Below are 24,507 nucleotides of genomic sequence, written 5' to 3' on the forward strand. Positions count from 1 at the left end.
AAAGTTGTAGAAATGTTTCGGCAGAATCTCATCTGCCATCATCAGACGAACACAGTACAGAAGCCTGATGATGGCAGATGAGATTCTGCCGAAACTTTAAAAGCACAACTATAATGACGTGGGAAAATACCCGAACAAAGCCGAATACCATATATATAGATATAGATATATAGATATAGATATAGATTATAGATAGATAGATAGATAGATAGAGATATAGATAGATAGATAGATAGATAGATATAGATATAGATAGATAGATAGATAGATAGATAGATAGATAGATAGATAGATAGATAGATAGATAGATAGACAGACAGACAGACAGACAGACAGACAGACAGACAGACAGACACCATACACTTCATTGCTGGAGTGGGAACTTCCTGGCAGAAGTCAGAAGCAAAACACCCAAGTAGAAGCATTAGTTGCCCACAGAAAGCAGGGGAGGCATGGTGGTAGGGCAATATTGGGAGAGTTTTGCTTCTGACTTCTACCAGGCCATTCCCACTCCAGCAATGCAGTTGATTATTGTATGTCTGTACTTATCAGTAGGCATAAGGGCACAACCCAACAGGACTACAAATTCCAAAGAAAGTTGCAACAATGGAAAACAGGTATCAAAATATTTACTTTTTTTCTTCCACAGATGTTTTACTTCATGTTCATTATAGATACAATGAATCCAGTTCTTTCTTGAACTTCTCACAACTAATAATGAGTGAGGTATTAATGTATTAACAGGTCCAGTTATTATTAACTTTGATCAGAACCAGGCTTGAACAGCTTTGCTTCACTAATAAGCCTGGACAAGTGTAATCTCATAAACGGCCGTGAAGAACCCAATATTTGCTTCACATTCTGTTAATTGTGGGTTGCTTTTGTTGCTGTTTGTCCCATGGGTTGTGTTTTCACTTACAGACTAAATTCACTTACAGGCTGCTCACCAATGGTTTGTTTTAACCATGTTTTCTTGAACAAACCATAGTTGTAGGATTGGAGGTCACATAGCACGTGAAGCCTAGCCAGACAAAGTGTGGTCCAGCATGAAGTATCCAGCCCCATCAGGAAAATAATGAAAGCAACCCAGCATTATCTTAAGGAAGAAAAACTATTCTCTTTCCCTGTTACTTTGGTTAGGGTTTGGTTAGGATTAGGAACAGAGATATGCTTCAAAAGAAGAAACAAAACCTGAGATGTCCAAGTGGAAAACGAATGAACTTTATTTTCAGGCTGTGTGAAGCTGGCAATGGCACAGTAACTGTAGTTACACAAAAATAAAGAGTAGTTCATTCCCCACTTGGATCACAGTGAGAGGATTCAGTCTTAAACCTTTTCTGTAAAACAACCTTTGGCCCATTTGGAGGCCTCATGTCTGACTACAATTTCCACTATTGTGCTGGGTGAAGATGACCAGAATTCTAGTCCATAAAACCGGAAAATACCAGATTGGGGAAGAACAGAATATGAAGGCAGTCAAAGCAAATTAAAAGACAAACAGCCCTGCCATATGAAACTTAAAACTGTGACATCATCAGGGCCCTTAGAAGGTCAGTAACACATAAATGGATTAACCCAAAAGCAACACTGGTCTTTTCCACACCCCATGCTGCCATTTCCCATAGAAAGGAGAAAAAATGCACTTGGAAAGCAGCTGTGGTTTCCTTTAGGAGTAAAGAAGTTCTCTCCTCCTAGGCAGTGTACAGAAAATGTATTCCCTCAGGCTAAGTATCACAAATGTGCCTTCAGTCTTGGGATTCCATGAAAACTTTTTGTTTACTGGCAGTAGAAAGGGGGAAAGGCAGAGAAAAGGTCTTCAGACCGAACTAGGGTCCATGTCAACACTGGCCTGGCGCACAACCTGTCGAGACCTGGAACAAGGCAAGGAAGATGGCAATTGGAGCTTCTTGGGAATTTCAGGATTTATCTGTCCCTCAAATTCCTTGGTCCGACTCACCACCAGGGCAGCATCAGCCAGTTGAGCCACTGAGAGGCGGTGCTGCAAGGGGGCCTTGCGCCCACATGAGCCAGACCCTTCCATGTGCCGAACAGCTTTATGCACCTTGCCTGGTGCCGGGTGGTACGAGAGCTGTTTGCAAGGCTGAGCATGGACTCTGGAACCTCTGCTACGTCCCCTTCGCCCTGGCCTGCGTCCATATGCCTGCTGCTCTCCTGGAAGAGACGATTTTGCTGTAACTGGCTTTTCATTTTCTTCACTTTGGGATGATAGTTCACAGGTCTTCCTTTCAGCATGAAGAAATACCTGCTGAGAGAGGAAGAGCTCATTGAATTGCACATCACCAACTACATTGGATGCTCTTTGATTTATCTTGTCTTTACTTTGGCCATGTCATGCACATTCATTGGAGAGGTCAGTGCTAGGAATGGTTAGTGGATCAAGAAGAAGGGGCAAGTGAAGAACACCCTGGCTTGATACCATCAAAGCTGATACAAAGATGAACATCCAACAACTAAAAGAAGCTGTGCTTGACAGGGTAGCATGAAGAGCACTTGCCTATAGTCACCAAGAGTTGACATGATTAAATGGTTAAAACCAGCGGTCCCCAATCTTTGTGGCTTGGTGGTCTGGCTGGGGGGGAACTGGCCATGTGAAAGGCAGGCTGGTGGGCATGCTCGCATGCAGCCTTTGCACAAGTGGCACAAGTAATGTGCAAAGCTCAACTTGCACGAGTGGCAGGCTGGGGTGCACATCAAGTGCCTGCCAGTCCATTGCTTGCGCAAGTTCAGCTGCATGTGCATGTGTGCAACAACTCACACAGCCCAATTCTGAATAGGCCATAGCCCGGTAGTGGGGGTTGGGGATCCCTGGTTAAAACTACTACTTCCTCTGTCACTTTAGCTTCCACATTCCATTGCTCTTGGTTAACATTTCTATGCAACTGGCTTGGAACAGTTTCATTTTAGAAACAAAACACTGGGCAGCGACTGCTAGGGCTTGCATGCTTTTATTCTCTCGTAGAAGCATCTAGTTCAGCGGTGGCAAACTCACAGCATCACGGCGCTGTCACGTGACATATCAGAACTTTTTCCCCCTTCGTTAAACTGGCCGTGGGCATGGCCAGCACGTGACGCATCTGGCCCGTGGGCTAGGAGTTTGACAGCCCTGATCTATTTGAATGATTTTACACTTAAGCTGTTTTAAGTCTGACTCCATCTCCATTCATTTTACTCTAATCCTTTCCCTGACCTGACATATTAGAGTAATGCAACTCTCTGCTCCAGAAATGCCACCTATCTTCATTTATGCATTGATTTGGGACTTTTGGGAATCTGGCGCAGCAAATCATCATACACAATCTTAATAGGAGAGGGTCTTAGAGCCTTCTAGAGTATAATCAATCAGATTCATTACTTAGATTCTAGTTCTGACAGTCCAATCTGTAGCAGGACCTAGGTCCTTTATTTCGGATTTTGGAAGATTAGTTTAATTTTAACTCTTGATAAGGTGCTTGCTCAGGTGAGGTCATGTTCATGTTTGCTTTGAATTGTGTCTCACGTTTTACTATTTTTAATACAAAAAGAAAGCACATATTCTTCTTTTAGGAGGAGTGGTTGTTAGGCACAATTCATGGAATTGCCTTTTGAAATCTCCAGCCAGCTTCCCTATTGACTTTTGCTTGTTGGAAGCCAGCAGTGAAGGGCACAAATGGCAATCACAGGCTTGTAGGGATGCTGTGATGGCCACAGTTTTGAGGATCAGCTGTCAGTCTCCTCAGTCAGCTTTGTAACTTAGAATGATTGTTGAACAAATGGTCATTAACTAAAGAATATCATCTTCTTAACGGTATGCTTTTATTTATTGGTTTGCCCTATTTTTTATATAATTGTATTTTTAATTGTAAACCACTTCAAGATTTATTTTACTGGAAGCCATTATGTTTTAAATAAATAAATATCCGATGTCAGTTTTACTCCCTTCTTGTATTCTAGGTTGTAAACAGTGTCGGGCTCTGAGTTCACCCAGAGCCCGTCAGCTCCGAATATACTTCGCAGCAAGTCTGGCCATGTCACCTTATCTCTGCTGCTGCCGGATCTGTATTTCTGCTTGTGTGCTGGCCGATGGCTTTGGAATGAGGATGGATTCTGCAACAACTGCAGGGCTGCAGGATGGATTCTGCAACAACTGTGGGGCTGCTGGAACTGGCTCTTTATTGATGTTGTGCATATTGTTAAAGTGGGTTGGGGCACATATAGGTGGTAATTAGGACTTAGGTTAAAACATGGTGAAGGTGGCACCAGGTGGGGATCAGTTAGTGAGGGTCAGAATAGGGTAGGGATGTAGATGTTATAGGGTTAATAGCATTTAGGGATAATGGGTTAGGCGTGGCCAGAATTAGAACTGCGTATAGGCCTGGGTGTGGTGGGGTGTGTCTCGTGATAATGGTGATAAAAGGGATCAAACTCAAACCCAACTCTAATCTTACCTGTTTTTTAGCCATTCTTGCCTGATTAGAGTATTTGTTGTTTGATGCTATATTGAATAAAAACCATAATTGTCCTAAAGAGGAGCTGGAGTTTAGATTCATTTAAAGGCAAAACTTCAATACTCAAGGACTGGCTGAAATTGGGTTTGCGTTTGGTCCCTTTCCTTTTATCACCATTATCATGAGACACACCCCATCTCTTTTCTGCTCCCCATTCACTCCTGCGCAGGTACCTTTGCATGATTCCATACCTCTTCCTCAGGTGTGCCCTCTGTCACGGAGGTGTGTTCTGGGCTATCCATCTCACTGATGCTGCGCATAATTGCATAAAGATTAATGCGTTCCCGTCGGAGTATGGGTGGCTTCTCAGGTACTTTCATGGTAGCCAGGTGTCTCCGCACCTCCTCAGCTCCTGAATCATCTGATGCCCCAGGTTCTTCTATTGCCTGAAGACTGAGCATGGGGCTGCCTGCGAGAGGCGAGGGATAACCGGGATTCTCAGAAGGCTCATGTAAAGGACGAAAACAATACTGGGGAGTCGTTACTGGCACTTCTGGTTCTTCATCTGAGCTGCTCAGAGTCTCGTACTCCAGGCTTCCAGAATGATCACTGCTGGCATCACTTATATCAGAAGATCCTCCTGAGGGGGCATCTCCCGCCTTTTGTTCCCACAGGCTGCTGTGACGGCTGCATAGAAACATGAGAAGGGTCTGACATTCTGGGATGTAAAGAGGAACAGGATTTCTTCCTGCATGTAGCAGATTGACAATGGCAGGTGAGTAAGGAATCCTTTACTATTTTTCATAAAGAGCTAAATAATATATGGACCTATAATGAAGTCACAGGAGATAACTGTAAAATAAATTTGCCACTGCTTGATCGTTCCTTCCAAAAGTGCCTTTTTGAGCTGCTTCCCACTGATATTTCCACAAAATCCACACAAATGGAAGGGAACATAATAATTAGAACCCTATTTATATAGCCCTATTCAGGCAAATTTTCCATTTCCAAAGGCTACCATTGTGCAGATTTGCCTGTAAAATGGTATAGGACAGGAGAACTGATTTTAGTAGAAAGGTTGGATCAAGCAACTGGATATCGTTCCACATCCTTTGTCCTTTACATATGTATCAGCCCAACAATAATGTCCTCTTCCCTTCCAATTACCTGGCATCCAGCATGCCCTGGTAAAGTTCCAGCTGTCTCATGAAGCCTGGATTGGGGTGAACAATTGGTCGCCGTTCTCGCACATGACCAAGAGCCCGTTCCAGCGACCAACCATACTCCTTCATAGCATAGGCAATCACCGTGGAGCCCGAACGGCTCACTCCCATTTTGCAGTGCACCAATACCCGAGAGCCTTGGGTCCTGTGAGGGAGAATCATGGTCATAAACAAGACTACCACAATAGCCAGAACAGAAAGGACTTCCAGGTTCTTGGTTGACTTTCTTAAGCACAGATTGTTATGTTATGATAAGAAGTGAGCAATGCTGAGTACGGCTTTGGAAAGAAATCTGGTTATTCCAGAGATTGTTCCTACCAAGGATGGAGTCAGGGATAGATAGCTTTCTTGTTTTTTTAAACAAGTGGCTGTGACAAATTAGGCAAGGATTATCTATCCCTTGTTCCCATACATAATTCCTTGTGGTTTGTGTCAAAAACTGTTTCTGCAAAACTGAACTCAGAGATCCACAAGTAGCTCTTTGCCTGCATCAGTTCTGAATAAAATATGGAGATATGCTCAGCCTATGCTGAAAAGAAGAGTGAATAAAGAGGCAAAAGGAAAAACTTTTTCCAGTTTTGCAGATCCTCTTAAATAGCTATTGAAATGTGATATATGCATACATAACATTTCACAGGCAATTATGTTTCTTATAAAACTCTTTCTTAATTGAATTATTCCACACAAACACTAAAGCTTGCTCCAGTGCACAGAGTACTATTAACTGCATTAGGGAAAAATTAAACTAAACTCTTTACAATACATGGCAGTTCAATCATGTTTGTGTATGGCAATCATCTTGCTGCCCAATTCTCACCGAACATCTGAAATGAAGTTGTGGGTCTCCTTCCAGTATGGCAGTAGTTGTGAGGCTTCTTCATCATAGATACGGACATTCATGTAAGTGAAATGCTCTGGGAAGAAGTTGTCAATCTCACGAGTCACATTGAGGATATGGCTGACTCTAAAGATAGGCAAGAAATCAAGTGAGCTTTCCCAATCCACTCTCATAAGGAGACTGTCTATCACTGCTATCCACCTAATTTTAGCAGTTTCTTCTATCCCAATTTACCTAGCCTTACCCTGTCTCCTAAATTTTCCTCCAAAATTACTTGGCGTCTCAGGATGGAACTTAAACCAAGGGTTGAAAGTACTTCCAACAAGTCTGACTTGAACGGCATGGTAAATAGCTATCTCAAAGTCCAAGGATGAACTTCTAGCATTCTGAGCAACATCTTAAAAAGATTACAAACCTGTTCTTTTGGAGCTCCTCAAGGTTGGCTGCATTCCATTCAGAGCCCTGGAAGAACAATATGAGGCACACATTCATCCTCATGTTGTGTAAGCTATTAACAAATTCATGTGCATTATGAACTTCTTATAGCGGTACATTCAGAACCTAACTATACTTTAAGCAAAGTCAGTGGTACAAGCCCTCCTGCTCTGTACATTTCAGAGCAGAAGAAAGTAGAAAGTACTTTTTCATACTATCCCATATGAGAAAATATAGGTAAAAAAAAACGTCACAAAGCCCCCTTAAGTTCTATTTAAAGAAAATGTGCAGGGAATAATTTGCTAACAAGTATAAACACTGCATCTTGATCACTTATTCACCAATCATCCACCTAAAATATGTGGATGCCGTTTGTAATTGCCATTTTGTTGAGAGACAAAGAGTGTGTGTTCGTGCACATTTGAAAATGGTTCTGAAAGCACGTTTTAAAAGCAGAGATAACTTTTTTCAGATTCCGTACAAGCCTGAAAACTTGTTATTTGTTTAAAAAAATATACTAAAGGCGCAGTTGATACACCATTTTTATGTGTATTTTGCATTTCTTTCGGGTTAATGTAGAAATCTGAAAGATACAACTCCTTTAAAATGATTCTGCACAGTACTCCCACATGTTCCAAAGTAACTACTGGTCATTTCTGAAGCATGCACAGGCTTCATCCATATGTTGTATAATGAAATAATTATAGCATCTACCAATGCAATCCTAAGTATATATTCTCAAAAGTGAGCCCCATTGAGTTAATTGGGATGTATACCCAGGGTATGCAGAGTAAAATAATCATACCCAGCTTTTTCCTAAATGAAGCAGTTTCCAATTTCCCCAGAGGCAATTCCATTGTAGATCAAACAAATCCCAATTTTTCCCTTTCACTGTCAAATCTTTGGCAGCCTACTCAATAGAATACAGTATTATATCTGAGCTTCATTTAATGACATTTATTAGAAAATAGGACAAAGTTAAACAAGTCTCAGAAACGAGATAGCTTTATTTTTTCATTTTTAGAACCCAGTTGACCCCTCAGCTAATTAAAGTAGAGATTTGTTCAGTCCTTCAAGGCTGTTCCCTATTCCCTCTACATCACCAATCAAGAGGCACCAATTGTAATCCTTAACCATTGGAAGGTTGACATCAGGGTTCTCCCTCTTGTATTTTCTTACCAAATAGAGGTAGTCAAAGATCTTAGAAGGCCGATCCATCTGTGCCATGATAAGCAACATTTCGTTGTCAATAAACTCCTTGTAATCTTTCAGACTACAGCCAACCCGCTGCTCCAGTTCTGTACGAATCTGCAGAAGATGACTGATGTTATCTTCCACATGGGTTTTTTTCGTAATCACACATTCCTACTCACTATCCTGCCATATAGATTCTGACTTCCCAGATATTTGCCAATCTTCCCCAATCCTTTTTCTTCCTATTAAGAATTGTCATGTTTCTTGTGCTCATAGTCCCATCTATTCACACACTTTGCCATTTCCGTTTTCCCCCACACTCCCATCACCTCCTATTCCAAGGTCCTCTGGTCCCAACATCCCACCTCCTTGGAGGTGATGCTCTCCAGGTCAGTGGTGCCCATCACTTCACGCAGCTTGGCTCGGATCGTCCGCTCTGTCACGTCCTGTGCTGTCCGCCTGAGGCACAAAGATGGAGGGTCGGCAAAGCTGTCTAGATTCTGTCCCCAACACCATCACCTCAGGTTTCCCACACAGACACCCATCCCCGTCCTCCCCAGCTGCAGGGGTATAAATCTAATATTATCCTGAACCTTAACATTTCCTTACAGCAATTTATTCCTTTAGGCCTAAAAAAAGCCACAGGTTTAATAATGGGATTTGAATAGCATCTCCCACCCCCACTGAAATTTTTCAGTCTAGGTTATTGGGCTGGACTTTAGAGGCAAGACTCAAAAATGGGGCATGGCATGCACTAGACTGACTGGGATGTTTCTCCAAAGGTTGCCTGGGTTTGGGATTAGTGTACTGTGTAAAATCCTTCTAGGAACCCTCACAGGCCTACAATTAGCTCCAGGGAGAAAGGGGGCATCACTGACTGGTCTGAGAAGATAGAGGGAGACGTGGGCCGCACAGATTCCAGGTCAGACATGGCCAGCCACTCATTAATGCAGCTCTGGTCAGAATTCACAGCCTTCTGATACCACTCGGTCCAGTTCAATGCACCCCCTCCAGGAAAGTAGTTGTTGGAGACTGCTTCGTTGCATGCTTTGTGCAGCACTTGCAGTGCTGACCTGAGAGCAGAGAAAGCAATTAGATCCTGAGAATATGAAGTCATACTTAAAAGTGTTCAGAGCAGGAGATATCACATCCAACAGCTACCGTAACCTATGGCAGTTAGCCCCATCCTTTCATTTTTCAGATACAGTTATTGAGTACAGGACAATTAAATATATTTGCAATACTTTGTAAGTATCATAAAATATAAACCTTTATTTTTTTTAAAAAAATTAAATAAATATGATTGACAGCTAAAGAACTCCAAATTTTGCTTTGACATTTTAAACCCTTTGGAAGCTATTGCTGTCATTAGAAAAAAGTAAAAAATCTTTTTTTCTTCACAGCATGAGGGACATCAATAATAGTTTGTGTCTTTCCTGATATTCATTTATCGCCCCCTATGGATATCTTAAACATTTGTTCATCTAATCAAGAACCTTGCTCACCACATTGTCTGGACAGAGATGGGCTTAAAGATCCGTGTTTGTCCCCCAGATGTCACACTGAAGCCCCTAAAAAAGAATAGGAGAGTCAACTCTTAAGTAACTTTGTACTCCAGGAAGAAGGCAGATATCTGGAATGTTGTAAAGAAAAATGTAACAGTTTGGACAGTTGTGTAACTGGTGTGAAATATCCCAAAATACTAGATTCCATTTTAGCTGGGGGGAAAAGGACATTCTCCCTCAACACACAGAAAATTAAACTAGGCTGTGTCTGCCTTTTGGAATGACAACAGAATTAATCCATGATTTCTAAAAAATAGATTTTACCACTTAAAAGTTATTATGTCAATCCTACCTCCCCTGCTCTCTAAATTGTGTAGTTGTTCTAAGGGCCAGTCTGGGAAAATCTGGTTTTGAACAGCGGCACATGAATGCTAAGGATAAATAAATCAAAAATAATCCTAGAACATCTTGGTTTTTATATATAAACTCTTTTTAACTATAAAGGATTTTATAGAAGCAAGCGACCAAGATAAAATTAATGGAATTAATGGCAAGAACAGGTGAATACACAATGTCTTTGGGCATAAAGGGAGAGGGCTCAATCACAAAGCAACTCCAATGAGGGAGGAAAATATCGAAAGCACCCTCTTCACAAAGTGCCTTTACTGTGTCTTAGCAGTAAGGCTGCTTCCTGGACGCAGCTGAATGTGGGAAAGTTTTGGGAAATTCCCTGCTGTTCAGTTCTCCCCCTTCTTTGCATTGCCACCAATCACTTCTCTGAATGTTAGAGAGGGGCAGCTTTCTAAAAAAATCCTGAACAGGCCAATATTTCTGGTCCTAGAATTTTGAAAAAAAAAAATCTATGATTTCAAGCTCTCCTACCTACAACATGAATGGTATGACCATTTCTCCTAGTTATATCAACGTGTCCCATTAGATCTGGCAAGAGAAGCATTAAAAAGTTCTACCTAATCAGACCCTGGAAGTGTAACAGTATGAGTGAATGACCTTGGGAGACAGGAGAGAAAACCATAAACTGGGAAACCAGCATGTAAAAGATATCTCAGTCCACAGGATTGGAGGGGGCATAGGAAACATTTCAGGACGGACCCCCCCTAGTTTTCTGGAGAGTAAAAGAAAAAGAAGAGAGGAAATACTTTCAGTTTTGCAAGGTTCTGTTAATAAAACCTTACAATGAAGATAGAGCTAGTAGTTCTGATTGTATTTCTTGTCTATCTTGCAAGACTTACAGAACGAGAGCCTTTTCTGTTGTGGGGCCTGACTGCTGGAACATCATCCCCCTAGAACCAGATTCACCTGACCCCTACTAGCCTTTTGCCATTCTCCGACAGTGTGGGTGAGTCATTTCTTGATTGTGTTAATTATTATAATTATTTGTGGTAGTGTGGTTTTTTTTCTTGATTGCCATTTATGTTATTTATTTCATTATATCATTGTTATTGTTTTTATATATTGTTAGCTGCCCAGAATCATGTACTTGAGCTGAGCGGCCATGTAAAACAATTAAAGAAATCTGCTTTTAATCCTGCCACACTAACACGTATTTTACCTCCACTTATGCTTATTGTGGTTTATATACAGGGGTTACTACTGTACTGAATTTTAAACTGTAAATCCATTTGGGGATTTTTTTTTAATTTTTTTTTGAGTGATTGTGATATATTGCTGTTTTGAGAATGGCAACAAATATAATAAAATGCAGGTATAGCAGAAGGAGCTTCTGGAAAGATACAGATGTCGGGGGCCCCGAGAAAATGAGATAACTTGCACTGTAATATTAAAAGCTACGTAACTTATATACTTGCTTCCCATGTTCTTGATGTAAGAACAAAAGGCCATTGCATTATAACATCACATTTCATCAGGTTTTTTTGGAGGGGGGGGTGCTATTGTGACTTGCAGCAGAATGGAAGGATCTTTAAAAAAGGAACAGACGGAAAAAAATACAGTACTGGTAAAGTAAATGGTCAGTTCCATCAGATAAAGTAAATGGTCAGTTCCATCAGATAAAAAGTGATAGGATCTAACCCAGAAACAAATGAAATCTCTTCGTGGTTTAGAATATACTTTATGTCACTTCTATTTGTGCAATAGAAGTAGAGAAGACATCGCCTGTTTATTCCATATGAACACTTGTGGCATAAAAAAAAACCCCAAATACACCTAGTATGACCTTTCATTATCCCAGTCTATTTATGTATGCAAAGCAAGCTCCTAATAGAAACTTAAAATAAACAAAAAAATTGCAATTATATAGAATAATATAAAGCAGGAGTGTCAAACTTGTGTTGTCATGGCAGCGTCACACGATTTTTCCCCCTTCACTAAACCGGATGTATGACACATCTGGCCCGCAAGTTTGACACCCCTGATATAAAGGAATAGTTCTCTTACCCATCGCCATCAAGGAAAACCTGTGTGTCACTCCAAAGTGGAAGCACCATACCCAGTGTGCAGGTAGCCAAGCTGTTTGAGAAAGAGAGAAAAAAGGAATTAGAGAGCCTCTAAAACTAGCATTATACAGCATGTTTACTTTGGAGAATGGTTTCTTTGGCCCTTATCTGTATCGTTTCCTAAACTTATAATCATTTGATAAATACTGTAAAATTAAATATTATCACCAAGTTTTCAGTCAAACAGATGTTTCATAGCAAAGAGACTATATTATGCAGGCAGGAAGTATTTGTGGTGGCTAAGAAGAAAACACAAAACATTTTTATTTTTCTTCTTGATTTGAAATTCTGCTGTAGCAAACTTTACTAGCTTCTAGCTGAACTCATAAATGAAAGAACTTACTTTGGAAAAACAGTAGAGAGAAAGAGAGAGAAAAAAATCTCCATGAACTGCCAAACTGGTTTGACCAGGGAATAAAATACACATAGTAGGCTATAAATGCATGAGGCAAGGAACAACTGCAAAGCTAAGGTAGATCTAATGAAGATTTTTCTATGTAACTACTTTTATGAAGAGAACAAAGGTATTGGAGCACTTTGGACCACAGATGCATTTGTTTACTTCTAATAATAGCACCAAATTCCAAGTATGACTCCTAGCTATTTACTCAAAACAGTAAAACACAAAATCAATAAAAGAATTAAACTGCATTACAATAATTATCCCCTGGCACCCCTTCACAATGGTGATAATTATAATTACCTATTGAAGTCTCTGTGGAATGGTAATGTTTCTAAATTACATCACGTGGCTGCCAATTGAACCTCTAGGGGAGGGTACTCCAGAAGGAAGGGTCTGCAACAGAGAAACTTTACCTCCAGGCTTCCCCTCAACAACCTCCTGTACACAGGAGGCCTTGAATATCCTTCCTTGGGATGTGCAGTCAGGCTAGGTCAGTTGCAGATTGAAGACCTAATTCTAGAGATATCTAGAAGTCAAGCCATATAGACCTTTAGAAAAGTACCATGGTGTTCTATGGCCACAATGGCTTTCACTTCCCAGCACACAGGCCACGCTTTATATCAATTGCATTTTAGTTTCTGCATAGTTTTCAGAGGCAGGCAGCCCTAAGTATATTGCAACCATTTAGTTCATGTTCCATTTATTAATCCACATTGTTAAATTTGGCTTTTGAATGTGATTTAAAGTAAACACTTAAGAATATCCTCTCTTTTTCTTCCATTTTTCCACAGATCATTATTTAGAAAGTGGAATTATGTGGCATGACATGCTAACAGGCTAAATTGGAATCAATGGGTTGATTTGCAATAGACAGGCAAGGGCATCTGACTCCCAGTTCACCCTAACAAATCAAAAAGTTAACCTCCAGAGTAATTTAGGTAAGCAGGTATGGTTAATAGGGCCAAATAGATTTTGCTTTCGAGGACATTTTCTGTCATTATCAGCTATTACTGAAAAACTTATAAAAGGACCTCAGATTAGTAAGAGATCAACCAATGGAATTCCCAGGGCAGATAAAACTGCAGCCTCAGTTGTAGGTAGAGCCAAGTTAATCCACTGCATTTGGTTCCCTGAGAAAACCAGAATGGATGAAAGCCTAGAATTAAGATTTATAAACCAAGGCTCATCCACGTGATGAGACAAAACTAAAGTGTGTTTGTGTGATGTGTGAAACCTGGCCATTCTATCTATTTCTCAGTATAATACTTCTCGTTTTCCTGATGCCACCATACCCTTGCCACCTCACCTTTCATCAGGGAAGTCCACTCCCAAAAGCACCATCTCGTTCTTGCTCTCCCTCTCTGTTGCTGAAACCACCAACAAGTATCGTATTCTATGAGCTCGTGCTGACTCCAGTCTCACAGCCTGCAAGGAAGAAAACATACTAGTCTTGCATGTTTCACTGACATATGTATACCAATACAATCTCCATCATGAAAATGTGTGGTGGTACTGCCCACAGATCCAGGAGAAGGATTTTGTTCAGAAGCAAATGGAAGCCGTTAGGAGCCCTGAGTCTTGACCTCACTTCATGTTTATGCTTACATGAAAACTAACGTGATTTATGCTAAATCATGGTTAACAACACATATGTACAGAATCTAGCTAGTCCTAGAAGAAAAGAAGAACCTCATTCCTTCTTGGTAGCTTGGGCTCAAGTTCCAACAGTGGAACCAGAGCAGTGGTTTGAGAACTTTTTTTAAAAAAATATTTATCTAGAAAAAGAAGCATGTTTGCAAGTAATCTGAAGTGTGCTTTGCATTGCATTTGGTGTTTATAAACTAATTTTCAAAAAGTATAAATCATATCAGTAAAATCATGCTGCATCAAGATTTAAATTAAAAAAGTCAGACTATGGTACAGAACTATAGAAGTTTGTAATTCATTTTAGTTTTCATCCTTAAGAACTTTTGTTTTTTCCTAAGTTAAGATGCCTGGAATTTTACAGTACATTCACACAATGTACTACACCAATTGTATATTCACAGACTAGTTTTTACATTTTACCCCCATTTCAAGGGATTCCTTAACAGCCTTCTGTGGCTAAGCTTCTAAATGATGAATATCTGCAAGACATTTAATAGTACGGCAGTGGCGTATTTTAATTGTTAATTGCGGATAGACAAGGAAAGGTGAATTCCTCTATCAACTCCTTATAAGTATTATTTAACTTTTAAATAATATTTATTACTGTATTTTATACTTTTCTCTCCAGTCTGGCTATTAATATCTTGTGTGAATAATGATAAACATTTATTAGTACGGCAGTGGCGTATTTTAATTGTTAATTGCGGATAGACAAGGAAAGGTGAATTCCTCTATCAACTCCTTATAAGTATTATTTAACTTTTAAATAATATTTATTACTGTATTTTATACTTTTCTCTCCAGTCTGGCTATTAATATCTTGTGTGAATAATGATAATCAGGAAAAAATCACACTCTGCAATTGCTCCTGGCCATACTTCAAAAACGGAGAGGGCCAAGGTCTATTTTGGGATGGTATCAGAAGTCTTAGGGGATGAAATGGGCTCTTTAAGTAGCTGCATCTTCAGAAAACAAGCACAAAATGAATATTCCTCCTTTGGGGAATCATTACCAACTTAGTATGAAGTGTGATTCCAGCCTAGGTTTTACAAATCCTTTGGTGACGGGTTCTACGCTAGCAGCTGACATGGAAAACCAGCAGCTTTGCAAAGGTTCTTAAACTAGATGTGGAAGCGCCGGACAAAATCCTTGGGGCTCCTGAACTGAGAGGACCCCCCAACAGATGTTCATTCATATTTTGATTCATTTTTCACTTGGCAAGGAGAAGATCCACAATAGAGAACCAACTGATGTTCAGAGTAGTCATGTGTCCACTATAATTTTTCCCCCCTAACTGAACAACCCTGGCAAGCTTCCAAAAGGAGTCGGGGTCTATCAGAACACAACTTAATAGCCACTGCCTGAAAGAAATTGTTCCTGATGCTTGGAAGCTGCTATGACTCACTCTCTAGGAAGAAGACGGAAAAAAGGAAAACAAAAGTTATTTAAGCCCATCTGGAAATCTCCCAGCAGAGGCCTCAGAGACAAAACTTGGATCAGGCTCAGCAGAGACGCCAGCTCTGGCTGCCCGCCCAAGAGACGATGAGCCCCACAGGCCATAAATGGGGAACTGGCTGAGCTCCTGGCTGAATGTCTGACATCCAAATTCCAAACGGGGAGGAATTCTTCCCCACCCCACCCGAAGGACAACGAGCGCCCGAAGAGAGAGTCCCAGAAGGTGGACAGGGCTGAGTTTATTTCTCACAAGACTGCCAAGTAGCATCAGTTCTGGTTTTGCATCACAACAGGAGATAGGAAAAAGCAGGCTATTTCAGGTCATGAACAAGTAGTAATATGAAAAAGGAAGCAACTTGGAAAGTCTGAATCAGCCTGGGAAGCAATCTGGGTTCTCCAGAATTTTTCATTTTTCTTGAGGGAATAAACTTGTGTCTCCTGCAATTTGCAGAAGGCAACTTGCATGATGGAATGTGTGTGTGTGTGGGGGGGGAGAGCACAAAAGAGAACATGAGGACAAAACTCTTCTGTATTTTTAAATGGAGTTAATTCCAGCCATCCTGGAGATGCATTTAGCTATGGTATATGAAACCTCACCTGCAATTTGAATGATTGGTTCAGACGCAGGTTTTACTGCATTACGGAAAAGCAGGTAACCACTAGTCTCTTATAAAAAAAACAAAAAATGTGTCTACAGTGCAAAGCCGCTCCTTTCACTACTAATTGCTGTATTAGCCAACATTAAGTTAAAGATCAGGGAAATGTTCCTTGCTATGTCACAGAGAAAAGCAGAGCATCCTGGAATATTGAAGGGTGCTCAGCAGGAAAGGAATCTCTTTGTTCCTTAAACAAGATAGGTCAGGGAAGACCTTATTGGCTTCCTAGTTTAGTTTGATTGGCAAAGTGAGCTGGTCTGCCAGAAATGCCAAATCTTAAGTAATCAGACAGCAAAATGGGGTATTGAAATCAGAAACATCACTGGAGTATGAAGTTGTAGAAAGAAATGTGGGAAGACATTACTGCCTAGATTTCTGGCTTCCTGAGACTCAAGTAGCAATGCTTTTCCAGTCTCTACATTTACACTGTTGTTTGCATCAGAGGTGGTATTCAGCCATTTCTGTCAGGATCTGGAGAACCGGTAACATAAATTTTGAGTAGTTGGGAGAACCGGTAAGTACCACTTCTGGTTGGCCCCACCCCATCTATTCTCTGCCTCCCGAGTCCCAGCTGATTGGTTGGGTCTTCTTTTGTTGCCCTGCACAAGAGAACGGAGCTGGTAAGCAGGTTAGTGGGGTGGGGAGGGAATGGGGATTTTGCACTATCCTTCCCCTGGAGTGGGGTGGAAGTGGAGCTTTTACAGTATCCTTCCCCTATCATGTCCACCAAGCCACACCCACAGAACTGGTAGTAAAACAATTTGAATACCACCACTAGTTTGCATCCCTTCTTCCTGTCATTAACAATCTTACCAGCTGGATGGCGTCTTCTGGCCGCAGCAGCCCCACCATTTGCTGTAAGTGCAGTTCTTGCTGCCCAGCAATAGCATCTTCACTTTTAGGTGTTTGGTCTAGGGGGGTTGCTGGACCCTCCTGGACGGCCTCCAACTTGTCTTCTTCCGGCAGGAGTAAAGCAGCTCCTTTGACCATGACAAAACTGTGGCTGAAGAAGAACAGGTGATTAAAAAAAAAAGACTCATGTTGAAAGACCTGCTTAAGCCATGCGCTAGTTGGAGAATAGGGAGAATGGCTGCTTTCAGGGAGAGGGAAAGTTTAGAAATGTGAAAAACAAGGAAGGGGAGGGGGACAACTGCTTCGTATCATGTCATTGGAACTTCTTGGGTGTTTGGTATTTCCCTAGCATGGCACCATTTTGCTGCACTGTGAAGGCTTCCCAGGCATTTGGTGCTGGATCCGGTGGGAGGCTGCTTTTCAGGTGTTCAACCTGAGGTGTAGCACCTTTTCACGGTGCTGCTGTACCAGGCTGTAGCACTGAGGCTTCCAGAGGTGGCTATGGCTTCTTTCCCTGTCCTCCTTGCACTTGCACCACACAGCAGCACCTCCAATTCATGCACGGCCTTTGTTTGACCTCCCAAGGCCTCCCCCATGCACCTCTGGGACACCCCTGCGCTCCTTACCTGGGGTTCCATCTGTTTAACAACTTGCAATTCTCACTTAACAATGGCAGCCAGGAATGGCAGGATTTTGGTCACTAAGCAAAGTAATTACATGATGCCTCATTTAATGACTGCTGCATTTAGCAACCAAAATATTTGCGCCTATTATAAGCATAAGTCAAGGGCTGCCTGTAATCAGTCAGCTATTGTGTACAATGGAAAATAAATAAAAACTCTGCTGGCTTGACGCATTAACCTCCATAATCAAGAATTTAAAAGAATAGTTGTTTTTGAAAATAAAATAAAGCCAAAACAAAAACAAATAGTTTTTCCTATAAGGAATATATTAAAAAGTCCAAACTTAATTAATAATGAAGACTGAAGGAATCATATTAAATATCTATGTATTGTTTAGTTTTAGGTTTTATTGTTTGACATTTCTTAAAGTTATCCAAGGGGTTATGGTACAAACCACCCTCACTTTGAGGCACTTATATTTCTATAAAAGTATGTGGGGAAAGACAAATAAGGGAAAAGAACTAAAGGGCTTCCTACAGTGATACACAGGAACGTGGGCAACTATGCCTCTACATCTTTTTAAAAGCAGAGCTATTTGGAAACGAAGATTTAAAATAAAGAAGCAACATTCGTCTAATGGTTTCATTTTTTCACTGATCAACACCTACCAGAAAAATAGTCTATTTGAAAAATAGTAAATATTGCTTTAGAGGGGGAGAGAGAACTCCATTCTGTTTTGATTAGGGACCTTTCTGATACTGTTAGAAATGGAATATAAATATATTTCCATATATATAAATTGGGAGGATATGTTATCCTATTTTCTATACTTGTCTCTTAAGAATTTTCTTTCATAGCATATGTTTCAGTAATCAATATGAAACTATCACACTTCTGCATTGCAGAGTGAAGAATTTTCCCTATGAGAGAGATCTTTAACATTGATCTTATGAAAATCAACCTTCCTATAAAACCCCTTTTTGGCCACATCTTGGATATAATTTTTTTAAGACCTAGTTTTATTACAAAGAAGAAAGGCAAGGGAGCATGCATGCTACATTCAAGGCACTAATCTCCACCCATTATCTTGATATCAAAAAGTTTCTTGGCTCCATAAATACTTTAGAAAAACGTGGGTGACTGGTGCACAGTCTCTCTTTGGCAGTGTGTTATTTACCCTGAAAAAGAGACAGCTAGTATGGAAAGGTATAGAGTATTAGGGGAGTAAGATATAGAGATGGCACACAGAGTTTTGATAAATTAGTGCTTTGATTAATCAACCAACCAATCAATAAATATGGTTTATGGTTATGTACTCATGGCAGCCATTTTATGAATAGGCAAGCATGTCCCTAGCAGCCATTTTGTCACAGTGTCCATTATATGCTCTCAAATATTCAACTGATCATCAGTCCAAAACAGAAAGGGGAGGCCTGTTATAATATTGTATTCTTGATTGGAAAAAAATATGATTCTGGCTCCAATATGCTTATGATCAGTATTTGGACTTTTAATTCCCTGAATGCTATTTGTCTTTAGCAAATTGGATATATCCTTTCCATAGCAATTTGAAACAATCTGTTCTATTTTTAAAAAAATCTCAGATGGTTGCACATTTTTCCAATCTTGCTTTTTTTAGTGCTGGTATATTCCTGACAAAGAATAGCAAAATTACTCAGTTCGTAAACAAGCATTTCAGGAACATTCATACAGTATGTGCATATTTCTTCATTTCTTCACCGTGCAACTTAAGAATTAAAATAATTTCTTTAGTTTCAAAAAGGACCCATCTATCTCCATACTCTGAGGGTATGTGGTGTATTTGTTTTTTATAGCACATTCAACAGTTGCTCATTGGAGGCATCACAGTTAAATTTTTATGATGAATAAAAAGTGTGAAAATTTTCAAAGGCAGGGCCTGGAAAACCTATAGCTTACTATAGAACCTTTCAAAAATATTATATAAAGAATTATTAAAAACGATGACTACTTACCGTCGCTGCAACTGTCGTCTTCTGGGAATATCTTCATCCTGCAAGGGATTTCCAGGTTGATTACCATTTCTCTCCAGATTACAATGTTTGCCGTTAAAAGAAGTGCTTGCTTGTCACACCTAACATCAATATCCCTCACTTGGTCTCTTAAGCAGAAGCTCTGAATTCTAATTCAACAACCACAGGAAACACAAGAGGTTGCCTTTCACTTAAAACTTAGTAAGTCTCTTGATCTACAATGCAGGACATGACTTAAATCCTAACATAAACTAACACAAAACAAATCAACATGGCTCATTAAACAATTAACTGTGCAGTCTCATAATTTAAACAAGCCATTCCTCAAACATAATTGGAATGGTAAGCTCACATTTCCCACAATCAAAGGCTATTCTACACTGTTAGGTGCTTAAATCAAGGGTCAATACCGAATAGGCATAACTGATAGGATCTATCCCTAGTAGTGGTCTGAGAATTTCCTTTGTACCAAGAAAACAATGTCTAATCCAAACATGTGGAGTCATCAAGCAACTATTTCTGCCATTGGCTTTGGCATGAGAAAACTTGGCATGACATAATGCTCCTATTCCTAATACCTCTGTGGCAAAAGCAGACACTTCGGGGGACTGCTTTGTTCATCTAGAATCCTGAACATTCACAGGACTTCCATTGCAGAACTCTGGGCCCCCAATCTATAGGCTGTTTCTTAGATGATTTGCTGTGCTTGTTCAGCTAGACATGGAGGAAGGAAGGAGGCAAGGAAGGAGGCATGTTGTCTATGGCAGCAATAAATGCCACCCCCTGGGAAATCTTACTAAGCACCCGTGTTTCTACTATTTCATAGCAACACTAGCAGGTTCCCAATTTAAGCTGACATGAAAAGAGCTTGAAACTTACTTTACAAAAACAACAACAAACTTTAAATCCAAATGTCTCACTTTCCAATCAGTTCTACACTTTCATGATACAGGTCCAGGTCCATGGGATATTTCCAAGCTTTCTTAATTAAAGAAATATTAAACATTTAAAGTATCTATTTGTATATGGGATGCTACAAATCCAGCTCATTTTATGATAAACCAATATGAGAAAACAACTATGCATTGGAAGTAAAAATATATTTCTTTGAAGGACAGCACACATTTTTAAAGTAAATATAAGAAGACATTTCAATGGATTGTTTTGCTATCTTGAAATTTTGTCTCCATCATTAAAAGGAAGAATGATGATTAGATTTCAATTCAGAGCACAAGACTGCTGTATTAATTTTTGCTTTGGATCCAAATAAGGGCTTGTTTTATAGAAAAGTGACTGTCTTCATAGTTTTGCTAATTCTTAATCTGTATCAATGGCTGAAATACATGCTTTTTCATGAAATCGTGGCCAAGGTGCCCCCATTCCAGTAATGAGACCTATTTGTGAAGTTGCATGATGTAACAGACATTAGTTTAGAATTCTACTAACACTTTCTTCAAATTGAAAGTATTGCATATTTATTATTTTTGCAATGTCTTCAACAGCCCTATATACGATTATTGCAGATGGTGAGGTTGAGGCTGAATGGCTTGTCCATTTTAAATGCCCAAGGCTGGACAATAAGATCCCATCTATGTGACATGACTGGTACAAAAAACTTTCTGGCTCATGTCCTGATGCTATTCTAGTTCTCATTATTCTCTACCAGCAAAAAATATTGTTGCTCTGTGAAGTCAAATGCTTCTAATTAAGGGGTGGGATTCTACCAGTTTGGACCAGTTCTATAGAACAGGTTGTTCCGATTCTGCACAGCTCGGAGAACTGGCAAATCACACCACTGGCTTCCCTGAGGCCCAGTCAAGGGTGGTATTCAGGGGGTTGGGGGAGGGAGAAGTGGCCTGAGAGTAGAGCTGAACCTTCCTTAGGATTGAAGCTTCTATTTTTTCAGTGCAGACTCAGGCAGCAGATTGCAGAAAGGTAGATCTGGGAGTGAAGCTGTGATTCTGCAAGCAGCTCAATCTGTCTGCCTGCTTTGCCTGATTTTGGGTAAAAGTTGCTCTTTTTTAAAATAAAAAAATTCAATCTTTACATATATATTTACAATATTTACATACAAGCCACGTCCATCCAGTCACATGACCACCAAGCCACACCCACAAATTAGGCCATGCCCACAGAACCAGTTGTTAAGAAATTTGAATCCCACCCCAGTTCCAATTAGACAGTGTTAGACTCACATTTAACAATTTTCCTTGTTTGTAAGTAGCAAAAGCAAATCAAGTACTAAGTATGCCCCAATATCTGGCTGATGCTTTATAATTGCCCTAGCAGGCCCCAAGTTGTATACTCTTTTTCTGTGCCATAGCTTCACAAAAACAGGAATTCTTCCAAAGGTTTGGAAACAGATATTCAGAGGCCAGCTAGGTGCTGTTACCTTGCTTGTCTCTTATCTCCTTTTCAGGATTCCTAGATTGGCCTTGAATTCCAGCTCTTGCATAATCTTATCTACGTGCTTCCTATTTTGTTGGCAATTTCCTGTGACATTTCTAAGCACCAGGGAAAAATAGCAAACAAACAGCATTTGTGCCACTTCTTAATTGCCAGTTCTTTGCACAATGTCTAATTATACTCGAAACTCAAGATCATCCCACAGACTGTCAGGCTTGAGATGTAAGCTCAACCACAGGTGCTCTCGTGCAAAAAGCCCAAAGCTCTATCCCAACATTGGTATAATGGACTCGAAAGTCTTTCTCTTTAAGGACATTATGCAACAGATATTTCTGCAGTACTCCTTGGTCTCTGACGTTGCAGTCTGTCAGGAGCTGACAGGAAGTAGTATATTGTGAAACTTACTGACAAGCAGCTTTTAGTGCCTACTTCTCCCACAGAAACTTGGGCTGTTGAAAACTGATTAGAGAAAATAGTATATTAATGGGAATGCAAGGAAAGGCCACAATTTGACAAGTATCCTAAACTGCTTCCATACAAGGACAGGCTAGAAATGCAGCAGTCTAGGAAGAAGAGAAGGGAAGCACCTCTCAACAAACCACTATAATCTGTTGGAAAAGACATCTATGGACACATTATAAATTGTATTTTTGCAGCTAAATCACTTCCTTGTTTTTGTTTTGACCCTTGCAGTCAAGAGGACTGGTGCTCAAACCAATTGGCTTCCAGCAGCTGGATTGCTCAGGAGGCTTCTCATCTTCTAAGCACCCAGTGCAAGGCAGAAGCCAAGGCTACTCCTCCAGCACATGTCCACACAGTGCCCCTGTGCATCTGATCACCCAGAATAACTTCCAGATGTCTATCCTGTATTCTATACTATAGACATGGATGACACAGATATTTTCCAGTGTTATTTTTATATTTTAAATGGCATTTTAATGTTAAAGAAATTGAAGCTGTAGCCAATATATATATATATATATTAAATAAATCTCCCTTTTGACACTTTTTGGCAATTGTAAAGCAAAATGGATGATTGCATCTATCTTCCATACTGCAAGTGGGAGAGTGGATCCACAGGGAGCCAGGAGAAAAGACTTTGCCTAGAGTGTGGCAAAGCTCCCCCTCTCCTCTCTCCATCCACCAGCCCGGCTGCTTCTCTACATGCAGAGTACCAGAGAAAAAAAGAGAAACCTGCTAAAATCGGATAATCTCTCCTCTGACCCTTCAGATTTTGTTTTCCCTGCCTTTCTTCCTAGAACTGCCCCTTAAGGGAACTGCAAGTACACGTTTTTTTCACGAACAAGATGGTGAACTCTGAAGCCACTCTCTGCAAAACCCTGCTCACAGTTTGCAGTGACCAGTAAGACAGATGGAAGCCAAATACATTCAGGGAAGGGGCCCAGGTAGGACAGGCGCCCAAACATCCTCGGTCGCCAGTCCCAGAAAGGAAGGACGGGGACAGGAGGACCGTCAACGTCCTCAGTGGAAAGAGCGTCTGAAAGGAGGGTCGGCGGCGGGATCAGAACGGAATGTAGGACTGTACCATCTTGGAGAGTCCTGTCCAACGTGAAAGGCACGGGGAGATTTTTTTTGGGGGCTCACCTTGTAGCCGGTGGGGGTCGAGTGGCCACTCCCCGATGGGGATCGACAGACGGTAACCAGCGCCATGCGCGGACGAACTCCTGCGCCTTTCCTCCGCTCCGGGGGAGACTGAGACGGTGCCACTCGGAGCCAGCGCAACGCCGCCGCAAACCGTCTGCAGGGGGCGGGAGTAGCGGGCCACTCATTCACTCATCCCGGGGTGGGAGCCTGCCAACCGCAAGCTTTCTGCTCCTTCGTCCAGCCACTCCGACGAACAAGCGCACGGATATAGTCTGCAAAGCAACACCGAGTACGTCCTTTCGGGGGTGGCTCTTAAAGGAACAGGCCCGAGTGGCGAAAGACCAGCGGCGGGGGGGAGGAGGAGGCGGAGGAGGTGCCAATCCGTGGCAACTACGGGAAGGCGCTTCCCAAGGGAATTCCCACTCCCCGCTGTCCCGTTCTCCTAATCTTGGGCCAGGGCTCAGTCCCGCTTCTTTTACAGAAAGCCGGACCCTTCATACTGTGGAAGAACTGCAACTGCAAGGCTGGAGAGTCTTTCAGGCTGCCCTGTGCCTGGAATGAGCTTACCTTTCCCCCATATACCTGAAGTTAGCCACAGGGCTCACTTGAAACGATCTCCCGTAAGGGGCGGCGGGGTTTCCTATAAGTTCACCAGAACCACTATACGATAGTGGACAAAATTTGGAGCTGAAATAGAGCAATCTTGTGACAGGGTCTAATTATTACAGGTCGTT

At 41.0% G+C, this 24,507-nt stretch overlaps 1 protein-coding gene across 3 annotated transcripts; it reads right to left on the reverse strand.

The window, feature by feature from the left end:
* Positions 1–1,199: 1,199 nt before the first annotated feature.
* Positions 1,200–24,081, reverse strand: SSH3 (slingshot protein phosphatase 3). Of its 3 annotated transcripts, none has more exons than XM_026686596.2 (14): positions 23,774–24,081; positions 19,745–19,782; positions 17,089–17,278; positions 13,824–13,942; positions 12,056–12,127; positions 9,641–9,706; positions 9,014–9,208; positions 8,501–8,594; positions 8,121–8,249; positions 6,922–6,968; positions 6,486–6,632; positions 5,613–5,813; positions 4,697–5,132; positions 1,200–2,263 (listed from the first exon to the last, which is right to left on the reverse strand). In XM_026686596.2, exons 1-14 carry the CDS (start codon positions 23,837–23,839, stop codon positions 1,817–1,819), a joined length of 2,247 nt encoding a protein of 748 aa, XP_026542381.1. In that variant the 5' UTR covers positions 23,840–24,081; the 3' UTR covers positions 1,200–1,816. The 3 variants fall into 3 exon arrangements, with proteins under 3 accessions (XP_026542381.1, XP_026542380.1, XP_087806608.1); XM_026686595.2 differs by having other exon boundaries at positions 1,200–2,266; positions 23,774–24,071; XM_087950482.1 differs by lacking the exons at positions 13,824–13,942; positions 17,089–17,278; positions 19,745–19,782; positions 23,774–24,081 and adding an exon at positions 12,818–12,931 and having other exon boundaries at positions 1,200–2,266.
* Positions 24,082–24,507: the final 426 nt, after the last annotated feature.

The sequence above is a fragment of the Notechis scutatus genome, chromosome 1 (genome assembly GCF_049901735.1).
Source record: "Notechis scutatus isolate UNSWTSFEM ecotype Mainland chromosome 1, rNotScu1.2, whole genome shotgun sequence".
Lineage (NCBI taxonomy): Eukaryota > Metazoa > Chordata > Lepidosauria > Squamata > Elapidae > Notechis > Notechis scutatus.